Source organism: Megalopta genalis, chromosome 8 (genome assembly GCF_051020955.1).
Source record: "Megalopta genalis isolate 19385.01 chromosome 8, iyMegGena1_principal, whole genome shotgun sequence".
NCBI lineage: Eukaryota > Metazoa > Arthropoda > Insecta > Hymenoptera > Halictidae > Megalopta > Megalopta genalis.
In genome coordinates this window covers 14,650,417-14,664,519 of record NC_135020.1, presented here as the reverse complement: position 1 = coordinate 14,664,519, position 14,103 = coordinate 14,650,417, and the positions used below count along the sequence as shown (strand labels likewise).

Below are 14,103 nucleotides of genomic sequence, written 5' to 3'. Positions count from 1 at the left end.
CGAATTAAATGGAAATTGAATATTTTTTAAATTGTGCCTCGATTCGAATATTATTCAATTCTTGAAACGTTGAACTTTATGCGAAGTTGTTTGAACTTTATTCGTGGGAGAATCGTGGTTCAAGAATTGAGCCGTTTATTTTGAAACTGTGGCATAAGTCACTTTGTTTTTAAGTCGATGTATTTAAGGGTTTGCGTTTTAACACGTTTAAAAATATGGATGCTAACTTTCGAGAAGATTTACTTGTATTTGTTATCTCAGTATAAATAGTTTCGTATAAACATTAAAAAATCACCACTTTTCATTACGGTAAAGTGACTTATGCCACTTTCAAAATAAACGGCTCAAGTACAGCAATAAGAAAATGATATCTGTTATATTACATTTGCTCTAGTTAAATCGTTTCTGTTATTGCTCTCGTTTCGCGTATTGTTACAACGTTTAAATCCCTCAGTTTCAACGTATCGCTCTATCTGTGTTAGATCCGTCACAACTGAATCCAATGCAGTATTGATTTGATCAAATTGAAGTTTGAAATTTTTCACACACTAGGATGGTTAGATGACTATTAAAAATTAACCCCTTAATGCACAGTTTTTTTGAAAAAAAACCGGCCAAAAAAATCAATTCTTTTAATGTAAAAAAGCACAATGTAGAACATTGTCTTGGCAAAAGAATTAAAAAAATACAAATATAATCAAAATTTTCATTTTAATTTTGAATTTTGATCCATGTTGCAGAAAGAATTTTGATATACTGCGCTTTTGTTCCATGGAAAAAGGCTGTATTTTATTCTTGAATAAATAAGTGTTGTAGCTTACAATCCCATGTAAATGATAAATATCAATAAAACGATTTTTTTCCTTTGCTTTCACATTGTTATTTTCAATTCTCGATTATATTCGAGTGCGAAAAATTATAGCAGCATAAAATACAACGCCGCTCGAATTATCTCGAGTGCGCACAGTCGGCCTGTTTAGCGCGCTCGAATTAACTCGAGCGTACAAGTTAAGGGGTTAAACAAATTATACCTTAAATGTGGTACAATCATAATTCTATGGAAATGATATTTTTTTTTACTACTTTTATTGAAATTACTATAATGTAACAAGCTGTATCTTTGTTGCGATTAACCCCACGCTTTAAAGGGAGTGCATATAACTTACGACTTTCCCTCTACAAGTGTACCATAATAATTTTAATTGCCTGATGTAACCTTTTCCCTAGGGCAAATGCTATCCGCGACTTTCTTTACGATTTATTTAACGAAAGACACCAACCAATGCGAGGCAAGGTCAGCTGACGCAGCGGCCGAGGCGGCGAGCGGAACTACGGTGCTGTTGCGGGGTGCGGCGGCGAGAGGGGGCTACGCTCGTGCTTCGTGTCGCGCCCGGAACATAAACAAGTCGGCATGCTTGAAACTTTTCGTATCTTTTTTACTACGCACAAGTAATAATATTAAGAAAACTGTCGTTCATCCTTATTTTAGAATATGTCTCAAGAATATATTTGTTAATTACAAGATATTTATATTATATATACATACTTATTTATATTATATATAGAAGAATATTATTAATTTTTTGGGCCCGAAATAATAAGTAATTTAACCGTGACAAGCAAACGTGTACCAAAGGAATTTTTATGCGGCGACCATAGTAAAGATTAACAACGAATAACCCTGTTAAAGAACGTAAAAGATTAAATCTATGAAATATTTTATTTTATAATTATTGAGATCATAAAGCTGTTGCCATTGGAAATTGTTGAACGTATTTCTTCGTCCCGTTATACGCTATCATAAAAATTGTAATTTCGTAATTCAATCCTGTAACTTTTATAAGGCAACGCGTACTGGTCAATTTAAGACCTCGGTATGTTTAATGTTAAACATTTGTGCAAAGCTTCGTCGAAATCAGCGTGAATCAATCACCAGGCTTCCTTAGCAAGCAAATAATAGAAGCATTGCGAGCGCGCGTGCATTGGAAAGAAGCTATAAACGCCAAAGAATATCAAAAGCTTCCGTGGAATTCGGGAAAGTACAGTCGCTCACAAAATTGAGCGTTTACACCATTTATAACGCAATAACTTCTCTAAAACTGGACTAAGTGAGTTGAATTTTTTTTAGATGATAGAGGCTAATTAGATTAAATTAGATTAGATTAAATTAGATAACTAAAATGCCTTTTCCTAATTTTGCTACTACTTGGGATAACAAGAAAAATAGAAAATTCTCGTTTTTTAATTTTTTTACATGAGTCTATAACAAAAATTTAAAAAGTGCCTTTCGTAGATCTCGGTAACTTGTGTGCGTGCAGAAAATTTGTTCGAAATCGGTTAACCCAGAGTCGAGCTACAGACATTGAAAGATTTAAAAAACCGCAAATTTTTTTCAATGTTTGGTCAAACTCGTGATAAAACTGTGATTTTTGCCACGTTTAATTTGTTGTAACTCGCAGCCACGTCAAACGATTTCGATAAAATTTTCAGCGTACATGTGATTTACCGAGATCTACGAAAGACATTTTTTAAATCTTCATTATTGGCTCGGATAAGAAAATTAAAAAGCGAGATATTTTTCATTTTATTGTCATTCCAAATAATAAGAAAATTAAAAGAAAGCATTTCGACCGTCGTTTAGTAGACTAGTCCCGCTATCGTAAGAAGAAAATTCAAGTCACTTGGTCCGGTTTGACAAAAGTTAGCAGTTTCAAAAAGTTTTAAAAGGTGCACGCTCACAATTTCCTGAGTAACTGTATATATTAGTCGGACTGTAAGCGAGCGTGCGCGAGCTGTGCGCGGACTGTCGTGCACGCGCGACATTCGCGGCACGTGGTGGGGACGCATCTATTCCGAAAATAGCCGGCACGGCTCTCGTTTTCGGTGCCTTTGACGTATCGAGATTCTCGAAGTGCGGATACGTAGCGGTAATGTGAACGGGCGAAAGCTGATGCAGCTGCGAGAGGAAAGTTTCGTCGGGCCGGATCGGGCCGAGCCAAAGTTCACCGTATCGGCGCACGGAAACCGGCCGTGTTATCGTTCCCCTGGACCTACGGGTTACACCGGGGTAGAAGGGAACGAGGGGGGACCGGTGATTGGGCCCCCCGAACTTCCGAACTTGCTCTTCGGGATGATTGTGAGCGGATTTCTATGGCTGTGATTGACTTTGCCGGCGGGTTTAAGGACGTATTTCGGAGGAATTTTCTGCGCGCGTCGATGCTCCTCTACCCGATGCTCGGAGAAAGTCTGTATATATCCTTGGCGGCTAATTTTTGGGAGTCTAATTTGTAATCGGGTATTAACCTACTTAAACTTCGGTCGACGCTGGCGCTGTTCTAACGCGGATCTAACTTACAAGCGAACCATTTGAACGGACCTGCTTAGATTTCGACAGAACTTTACCGAGTTGGAGAACTGAATTAGTGTTTCAGCAGATGGGTCTAAAATGGTGGATGCGCGTATGTTTTTCACCCTTTCGCTACGGCAGACTTTGGCACGCACCGGCCGTACGGTACGGTACGAATTCACTCGCGACGTCCACTGGGTACGGCGAAGTTTTTCGTTAGACACGCATTTCTAAGGAAGTATATTAAAATATTCGAAATACTGAATTCTCTATTACATCAAACCAATATTACTTGAAGTGAACATTAATTTCAAGCTTTTTTTACAATATTTAATAATCATATTTAGTAATATAATAACGTGCGATACGTTTGAAAACATGGATGAACACATAATCCTACGTTACATTTTTTGCATTCGTGATGTGTAACCTTTCTCTTATCATTTTTCACATACACTACACATTTACGCCTTGCACTTTACCGGATTGCTGTATTGCTTTCATATGGAGACGGAAAATGCTTTTGCGTCAAACGAAAAGGTTCGTTGTTAGTATCTCTTTACCTTTTAATTTATATCCATCAGTTTCATCCAAGCTGTATTTTCTTCATATTTGTTTTATTCAATTTAAATGAAATTTACGAAATGTTAAATTTCTTCCAGATACATAGTTATATAATATAAATGTGTTATATACCGCTAAATCGAATAAATGAAAAAATAGGACGCCAATAGGCGCCTACAATACCGGGAAGCCAACATGTTTCGGACGCCAATAGGCGCCTACAGTACCGAGAAGCCAACATGTTTCGGACGCCAATAGGCGCCAACAGTGGTCAAAGGGTTAATTGCGGGAACTCAGATTGAAGGGAATGAAACTATCCCTGACAGTTCGTCCGTCTCGGAGTTAACTTGAAAATGATTACGGATAGGAAAAGGATCTTTTTAACATCATTTGGGTGGACTTTATTGGAGTACTATGATTGCTACTTGTATGGTTAGCCTTTGCGATTAGCACTTATGATTGATAATCAATGTAGCAATTATGTAAGATTCTGTCCATAAATCTTTATTTTGAAACGGGATGTCTCAAAATTATTGTATATACCATTTCAGGCAATTATCAGGCAATAATCAAGTAATAATCAGGCAATTAAAATAAGCGAGAAATGAGGACTTTCTGAGATTATTTGAAATAAATTTTTTCTTAGCGAAAATGCAATTCGCGGCTTCGTTTACGAATTATTAATGAAAAACAATGACTAATTAAAGGCGAGATTAGCTAAGATTAGCTTAGCGCGGAGCCCAAGTCAATCAGCGGAACTGGGCTTCGACCGCTCATTGGCTCGTCCGCTCGCGTCAGCTAATCTTGCCTCTCATTGGCTCGGCCGCTCGCGTCAGCTGATCTTGCCTCTCATTGGTCAGTGTTTTTCGTTAATAACTCGTGAACGAAGCCGCGGATTGCATTTTCGCTAAGGAAAAAATTACTTCAAATGACCTCAGGATCCACATTTCCCACTTGTACAATAATTTTGGGACATCCTGTACTTTAATGTAATAGCGTCTAAAGGGTGGACATTCGGAGATATTGTACAATATTTCTAGAATAATACAAGATTATTAAAAAAGTTGTAGTAAATGGGTGTTTGTAAGCTGTTTGTCAATATAAGCGGTAAAATACTGCATTTATGCCACGGTAAAAGTAGTGGTTAATAGTCAATCCGAGCTATCGCAACACGTTTGCATTAATCCAGTATTTTTAAACATCATAATGATCAAATGTGAAATATCCCCATAAATGTAAGAACTTCATTGTTTAAATTTTTCGTTATATTCAGATAAGAAAATCGAAAGACCATTCCACTCAACTGTATTTTTGCAAAAGAATTGTTACGCACTGTCTAACACACTAATCCTTCTATCATCTCAAAATAATTCAAATCGTTTTTATAATGTATTCGCGACACATTCCCTTATTATAATAGGTTTCATCTCGTTACCACAATTTATCGCAATACAAAAATAATATTTAAATTATATTCAATATTTCAATAACAATAACAATAATTCTTTTTAATAACTAACAATAACATTCATATATAATTATTTTAAGTTACACTTATATTTAAGTATAATTTAAAAAAGTTAAAAACTACAATAAGTTACACATTATTGCAGAACCTTATCCGAGACCAAACTAGCAGCACCCTTCTGAAGATTCAATGCCCAATGAATCGCGACAAAAACCGAGAAGTACATACAAAGATTAAACTCGCTGTCAACTATTTTATTATTGGACAGTCTATTCAACGAGCCGGCATCACGAGTCGCGCGAAGTCGCATCGCTGCGAAAATTTGTCGAGCCGTCGGATCCGAACAGCGAGCCGGATTCACGGTTGGATAACGTGTCTGTAGACTCACCGAGGAATACGTCGACCGCCTGGAGATCGTGATTGGTCCTCGGCTGGACGACGATGCCGCGTAGATGTCCCTGTTTGACCCGCACCTCCCTGGTCGGTCTGGGTTCCGGTGGCTCGTGGAAGCTCGGATAGTAGCCGTAGTGGGCCCTCGGCTGGTAGAAGTCGCGGTGCTCGGTGAGGATCTGGGTGCAGGCCAACAGCAGGAAACCCACCAGCTCGAGTCGCAGCATCCTCGACATTTGTTTGGTCGTTCGATGGCCGGAAAGCGTGGCAATGAATTCTCGCGGCGGCACCGCGAAGCCTCGACTGCGGCGGAGTCACGGGACCGGCCACGAGTCGAGGTAAAAATAATTTTTCACCGTACCCGCTTCTTCCGTTTCTGCGCCGGATGCAACCGGAGAGAAGAAGTTTCTCTGTGTTATCGTCCCGGCGCGGCGCGGTGCGGCGAGGGCCCGGGTCGGGCTCGGGTCGTGCTGCGGGTCAGGCTGCTTGGTTTCACGGGCGACACTGTTTCGACGGTCCACTTGGTCGAGGAAAGGGCGCCGCGGTCTTTCGAGGGCCCCGTGCCAAGATCGCTCCGAGTTCGCTTTTGGCAGCACGTGCGCGCGTGGCTCACATTTTCGACGCCGGCTTCCTGCTCGCCTTCGCTCGGACACGCTGCCAGCCACCGCGATATCACATTGTCACGGTCCTCCGGCGATCCTCCGACGCTATTCACTCGGCTTCGCGACTCCGACGCTCAACTTGCCGCAGCCAGCGCTATTATTCCCCGACTTAAGCACCGTTCCGATGACTGTTCCCGGGCATGACGGTTTTCGTGATACACTCGCGGACGAAATCGTTACTGTTCCGCGGCACTGTATTCATCCGACCCGGTGTTCACAGTCCGAGGATCGAAGAAAATGATAGGGAGCACAGCTGAAGTCTACCGGCTCGGGGCGCAGAGAGACTCTCTCCGCTGCACCGTGGTCGCTTTAAATACACTTGGCTGGTTAGGAAAGCATTTCGATGCTTCCGTTTACGGCTTTATACGCGGTTTGATTGCTGCGTCGATCTTACGCGACCGATTCGTGGTTTTAGAAGGATTTGGGTTTGGAAATTTGTTTCGTTGCAATGTGTTTGAATGAATTAATTTTTTACTAGGATTTATTTTAGATAGAGAGAGAGAGAAGCAGAGAGAGAAAGAGAGAGATAGAGAGAGATAGAGAGAAAGAAAGAGAAAGAGAGAAGCAAAGAGAGGCAGAAAGAGAGAAGCAGAGAGGGAGAGGGGCTGAGAGGAAGAGAGAAGCAGAGAGGGAGAGGGGCTGAGAGGAAGAGAGACAGAGAGAGAGAGAGAGAGAGAGAGAGAGAGAGAGAAAGCATAGGCACACGTGCTCCTAGCCAAGAATGGTAACCACGGTTGAGCGAGACGTGACGGGAGTCAGAAGGCATTGTTTGTTTTTATTCGGCCGAACTCGAGTCCCTCGTTTCGTGGAAATTCAGTACTGCGGCTAATTTGGGGCTAATAGGAAGCGATCATTGCTGCCGATAAGGGAAACGCGTTTACTCTATTTCTGCGAGGACGTTAATATGAGTAGGTTGATGGGAATCGGTCCTACACTTTTCTTAGCCGATTTCTTCTGAGCAACGGACAATACGTAGTTATCGACAATTAATGTTTGTAAACACTATCTCGGACGGAGGCAACTGCCATCGAAAAATAGACGACCACTGAATGTTGTACGTAGTCGAACAAACTTTGGAGTCGATTTTCTGGAAAACGGAGCGCCGGATAAAAAAATGTTACACCAAATTTTTTTTCTTATCTTTTCACGTTTTCGGTTGTATTCCGGCCCACCCTGTACATGTTTTATGAGTATCCGTTTTTATGTTCAAGAAATGAAAATAGTCTGCGAGCTTAAAGACAAGAATACCATTTCATGAAATATTTGAAGAATTAATAGAAATAGATGAAAATATGGAAAAACGGAAAGACGTTAAAATAACCTAAACAAAATTTTTGAAGATACGTATATATACATGAAGTTAATTTAATTTGGCCGTCTCCTTGTATATTTTATAAACTATTAAATATTTCTTGTTGAAAATTTGATAACATCGAAACAATAAACACGCCACGTATTATAAACAATTTCCAGCACAATGGAAAGAACAATATGTTTATTATATTGGTAAATAAATAACTTTTTTTCGTAAAGATCAATCAACAAAAAACGAGACCAAATAAGTTTAACGATTAATTCACTGTGACGATTTAATTATTTCCCAAAATACGGTCAACTTTAATATTGCATATTTCTTTCTCCATCTCCGCCAGTATAAAAATATAATTTTTACGTTATTCTCACAAATATAAAATCAAGTTACTATAAAAAATAGAGAAAAATTTCCTTACAATCAATAACATTGAACTGATCGACGTTCGCTGATAGAGTATACATGTAAAATTCAACTTTATCATGCGCTAATGGATATTCGTGTGAAATGAATAAATAAGTAAAGCAGCGCGCGCGTGCTGCAGCAATGTATACATTGCACTCGTTAGGAGTCGTAAATGGAAGCGTCCCGATACTTTCCGAAGCCGCAGGATCCCGAAACCGCCGGTAGTCGCTGTTTCGTGCTGGGTTTGGTGACGATTAAAAGGCAAAGAGGACCCTCTCCGCTGTCCTCCAGCGGGGATATTCTTGGTCTGAACAAGGGTGAACGGACGTAACGCGGGTCGCGGGAACAAGAGAGAAAGCAGGAGAAAGCGAGCGGTGCGTGCACTCTATTTTCGACCCAAATAGAACGCTGCTGCTGTTGATAAACTTCGGGCTGGCTCGGGCCAGAACGCGCGGCTCCCCATCGCCACGAGCAGATCTTCGTCGCGTGGATTTATGCGACCGTTACGACCCACGAACGTTTATCTCATCTGTGTGTGTATCCCGTTTCTTAAATATTGAAGTTTTCCTTCGCCCGGACGCCGTTAAAAAATGTATCTATTCCGAGACTTCGAGGAACCTAATAAAAATCTTAAAAGAGATATTCCGCGATCCAAGCTTTATTACCCTGTTCCCGAGATCGTTATTTTCTCCGTACATTTACATCATCCGGCCGGTCTTATTATCCAAACATTGAGATTTACTTTACGACATCGGTTTCGCGAAATTAAACTCTAGAACGGAGGTTCTGAAGCGAACTAATTAATTATAAGTTGACTCGTTCTTCTTTTATTAATATTAGAATTGTTAATATATAATTATATTATATATATTATTATTACAACGGAGGTTCTGAAGCGAACTAATTAATTATAAGTTGACTCGTTCTTCTTTTATTAATATTATAATTGTTAATATATAATTATATTATATATATTATTTATATATTATTATTATTATTATTATTATTATTACATGGAAAATAAAATTATAAATATAATATAATTATATATAATTAATAATATAATTAATATATATAATTATATTATATTTATAATTTTTAATATAATTAATAATATATAATTAGTATATAATATATATTATAACATATAATATATAATATTATTTTAATATACAATTAAATCTGGAACCTAAATTGACCGGAATTTGTCATCAATTTATTTCTCAATCCGATTCCATCGCGTTCGCATGCTGCGCCGTTGATTGGAAATGATTCAAAGCGCACGGCAGCGAAATTTCTAAAGAAACGACAAGCCAAAAATGGGATCTGAAGGGAACGAATACCAATAATATCCACGCTGCAGCAGGATCACCCCCCCTATTCGATTGCGTTACGATTTCGAAAACGCGACGGTACACCTCGTTAGGCAAAGTTTCGAACTCGGTTAATTTCGTAGCCGTTGCAGGAGCGAGTCCTCTCGCGCACAAGGGTAATTGTCGGTGCATAATAATCAGTAGCCAAAAATCGTAGCCGGCTTTAGAAATGCGTTGCGGGGTCGCGGTACACACAGCCCGGCCCGGAAGAGTTTCAATTTAGCCCATTCACGTGCCGCACAAAGCAGCCATCAAAAGAGCTTCCGTTCTCGCCGTGAAAATCATTCAACGAAATTTACGGAAAAAAGCGTTGCACGCGCGCGTGAAACGGCAAACCGGATTACGCGGCGCGATATAAAACCGGGGCCGTTTTAACGCGCGCTTAAAAGCGGTCAATAGCGTTAAATTATGAATACCCGTAATTTGCATCGCGACTAATTGTCGCGCGGGACAACCCGCCATTTTACGTCCGTCCCGGCGGCTCTTTTTTCTCTCTCCTTGGCCTGCCCCCGACCTTTTCAAAAGGGAGCCGACCGACTATAAAAAAAAAAAAATAGAAAATAAAAAGAAAAAGGAACCACCACCAGAGCACCAGCCCTGCGAGAACCGCACGCCGGCTTCAACAAAGTTTCGCCCGGTACGTGACGCGTTTATCGATATTTCTGACGCGATTTACTCGCAGACGAGCCGCGTTACGTCTCGCATAGTCTCTGATCGGTGGTGGATTTTCAGTCGCCGCGTCGGAGCGCCGCAGAATTCGCGGGCAACTTCGCCCACCGGAAACTCCTATGATCGGAGCTCCCGCGGTCCGCGGTTTATCGAAAATTCCGTCGATCTCCGAATGGCCGCCGTGTTCAACGTGTCCGATGGATTTTTCACGCGGAAGGATAGGCGCCGACGACAGCGGTCGGTGTTGATTTTCCGAGGAAAATCGCGCGCGCTAGAGAGAGAGAACGCGAGAGAGCAGGAGAAGGTAAACGCCGCTCCTGAGGAGGATGTTGAACTTTTGGCTGCCCTTGCGAGCTTCGAACGCCGCGGATATTCTTGGACCCGGTTCTACGGGTTCTACTTTCGATATTCGGAAAGCAGACGCGAGAACTGCGCGCTCTCGTTGGACAGACGTTTTCACGAATGTTTTCCTCGGCTGTGCTCTTCGGAAATCCAGCGTACGTTCAACGCCTTGATTTTCCACGTCGATCTCGCGCGCAACTAATACGATTCTCTGTGAAATGTAAATTCCTCGAATCTATCAGATTCTGTTGGTAAAATCGGCTTTTCGGTTTCCGTCTCGTCGAAGAGTCACGGTTCGATATTCGTGGATACTTGTTCGACGAGTTAAACGGAGCTGTCTTACACAATTTCGATTGTCAACGACGGCTCAGATGCTCGGAGAGTATTTTAAGCGACCATCGGCGCGTCCTTGATGCCTCCAGTATCAACGACACTGCCCGTCGTCGATCGCATCAGCGTTCAGAAGATTCGCAGAAAATTGAACGAATTGTCACGAGTTTGCACAAATCGTCGACGAGATGCGAGAGTCGCGCGAGATTTTCGCGCATTCGTACGAACGCGGGGAATCGTTGGAATACGTTTGGCATACGCTGCTAACGAATATCGCGGTCGCGGACTCAGTTTCGTCTCGATGGAACTCGCGAGTGAACTGAGTCCGTAAGTGCTAAAATTAAATCGAGAACGCAGCGAGGAGGAAGCGCCGCCGGGCGGCTGTGTTTCGAGCCGAAACTTTTATTTTCGGAGAAACGTGTCCCGATTGGTCGTCGAGTATGCCTGCCGGGCGAACATGTCACGTATTTACAGATATATTGTTGACAGAATCGACGTCTTCGTCGATCACGCACTCTCGCGATTGACGTTTAAATCATTGCGCTCGAGCGATGACTTTGGGGCATCGTTAGAAATGGTCATATCGCATTGCAAAATAATTTTTTAGACTTTGTTTGCGTTTAGAAATTGTTGAAAGCAATTGTTGCATGAGCTACGCAACAATAATTTATAATAAATATATTTTAACAACATAGAATAGAAATATTATAGGTCAGAAAAACTATTTTGGATTTAGAGTTAAAATGGCTTCGAGCGAAAATTTAATTTATTATATATTTATTTATTACAATTTATACATAAATTACGTTCTGAATACTTATTACATTTCGAATGTAATATAAATATAATATAAATATAATATAAATGTAATACAAATATAATATAAATATAATATAAATATAATACAAATATAATATAGATATAATATAAATATAAAATACAAATATAATACAAATATAATACAAATATAATACAAATGTAATACAAATATAATACAAATATAATACAAATATAATACAAATATAATACAAATATAATATATAAATATATAAATATAATATAAATATAATACAAATATAATACAAATATAATACAAATGTAATACAAATATAATACAAATATAATACAAATATAATATATAAATATATAAATATAATATAAATATAATATAAATATAATATAATATAATATAACATGAAAAGTAAATTAATTATAAATAATTTGATCTTGGAAAATGTTGTTTTGTACATTATTACAGCAGCTCATTCAGCGGGAATGCATATACTATGTTCGAACAATAATTGTTCTTTGAAGTACAAACCTAGCACTCGGTCCAAAAGAATTTTCACGCGATCCAGAAGCAAGTTGGTTCATCCTTTGATCCAGAGCAATTTAATTTCGCTTAATTTTCGCGGAACTGGCAGACTTCTCCGCTTCGGAGGCTGAACGGACAAAGTTAAACATTTTATCTCTAATGAAATTAGTACATACGATCCGTGAGGTCAGAACAGTTTGGTTTAAATGAAACACCGGTGCCCGGAGATTGTGTTTATTGAGATTAAGATAATTGGAGTGCTTGAGGAAACCGAGTCCGCCTATCCGAACGAACCGGAAGAATATGTTATGTTGCTGCTGATGCGATTCTTCTGCGTACGATAAACTCGAATCGAATTTCTTATGTACAGTATAATTATCTGAAACAGCCTTTTGCTGCGGTATTAACACTAGATTTACAGAACCCGTCAAAATGACGGGTCTCTAATTTTTTAATTTACGATTATTCGTATCGTAAAGATACATTTATGAGTTATTTATTCAATTTACATGTTACTTACGGCAAATGTTACAATAACAATTGTTAAAAATCAACAGAAACGTCTTATTGTTACTTTTATAAACTAATATAAAACAGCTGTTTTTCGTGCTCCGTAAATCTAGTGTTAAATTCGAATATTTTCCAATTCTCCAATTTTTTTCACCGTGGTTATTGTAGTCTTATGTTGATATCATTTCTTAAGAGTTATAAACTCGATTACTCCTTCTTATCCTATAAAACTTGTAAGATTATTTATATTCTGAATAATTTTTGTTTTTCATGGTTTTCATAAAACGATCTTTGCAATTTCAATAATCCTAAGTTAGAAAATGGAAATCGGTAATTTGACCGGCAACGTTTAGTGTTAAATTTAATAGTCGTGTATTTAATTTTAATCGAAATGAAATTCTATTATTCCTTTTCTTTCTAATCTTTATAGGTGTGAATTTTAATCCTTTCACTGTAACAACGAATCAGATTGGTGATAATGATTTCATACATTCTCCTCTAAATGTTATTCATGTACGATTGGAATTAGTGCAGTGGAACTAAAGCTTTAGAAAGGAACAATATTTTTTATAAAAATATAGAAAGTTCGATGATTACAATGCAGCAGAACTTCGCTCATGTGGACTCCATTTATTGTCAAGAAATTTTAATAATCTACTATATATATATATATGTAGTAGAGCAATAATAATATATATAATAATATATACATAGTAGAACAATAATAATATATATAATAATATATATATAAAATAATATATATAGTAGAGCAATAATAATAACCAAATGAAAAAAGAGAAATAAATAAAAATAATATCGGCTCTAAAACACATCGGAAAACGAATTTTCCGTCAAGACTATTTTTCCCGTTTATGACCAAATTTTCACTTAAAAATCACGTAACACCCATGTTGTCGCATTCAGACACGCCTCGTATTAACGAAGCCGTTGAACAAAATTCTCCCGTCGCGAAAAAGTCTCGCTATCGCTCCATGTGCGGGCACTCGAAGGACGCTTGTTCACGTCGTCGAACGGCACTGTCGCCCGTCCGATAGGAATCGTGGGAGTTTCGCGAACGAGGGCAGATTAGAAAAGTTCTGCGCGGATTAGTCCGCGCGCGAGCGTGCCGCGTCCGCGCTGCGCCCCTAACGACGTGTTAAAGCAGCGATAAGAAGGCTTTGAGAGGGTGCTCGAGGCGCGAGGCGTTTCCCCGATGAGTGGCTCCTCTTCAGGAACATCTCATTTTCGTTAATGAACTTACTCGGGCCGGAGTCGAGGGTGCCGGCGTGTCTGGTCGACGAAAACAAACGTCCGTCTCGGGACGGAACGTTCGCGGTCGAAACAACAGGCCGGGCTTCGTCTTCGTCTTTTTGTCGACGGTGCGCGGCGAACGGCCTCCGTTCCCAAAAGGCTGACC

General features: G+C 39.5%; 1 protein-coding gene across 2 annotated transcripts in view; it reads right to left on the bottom strand.

Annotated features, from left to right (window-relative positions):
* Positions 1-11,163, bottom strand: part of LOC117217606 (neuroligin 1) — a 190,802-nt gene extending 179,639 nt beyond the window's left edge. The window contains exons 1-2 of one of the 2 annotated variants that reach the window (XM_076524056.1): positions 10,875-11,163; positions 5,767-6,737 (exon numbers count right to left, since the gene is read on the bottom strand). In XM_076524056.1, coding sequence (XP_076380171.1) covers positions 5,767-6,004 — 238 coding nt within the window. In that variant the 5' untranslated portion in view covers positions 6,005-6,737; positions 10,875-11,163. The remainder of the gene's footprint in view (positions 1-5,766; positions 6,738-10,874) is intronic. The other variant, XM_033465326.2, reaches the window with a different exon arrangement.
* Positions 11,164-14,103: the final 2,940 nt, after the last annotated feature.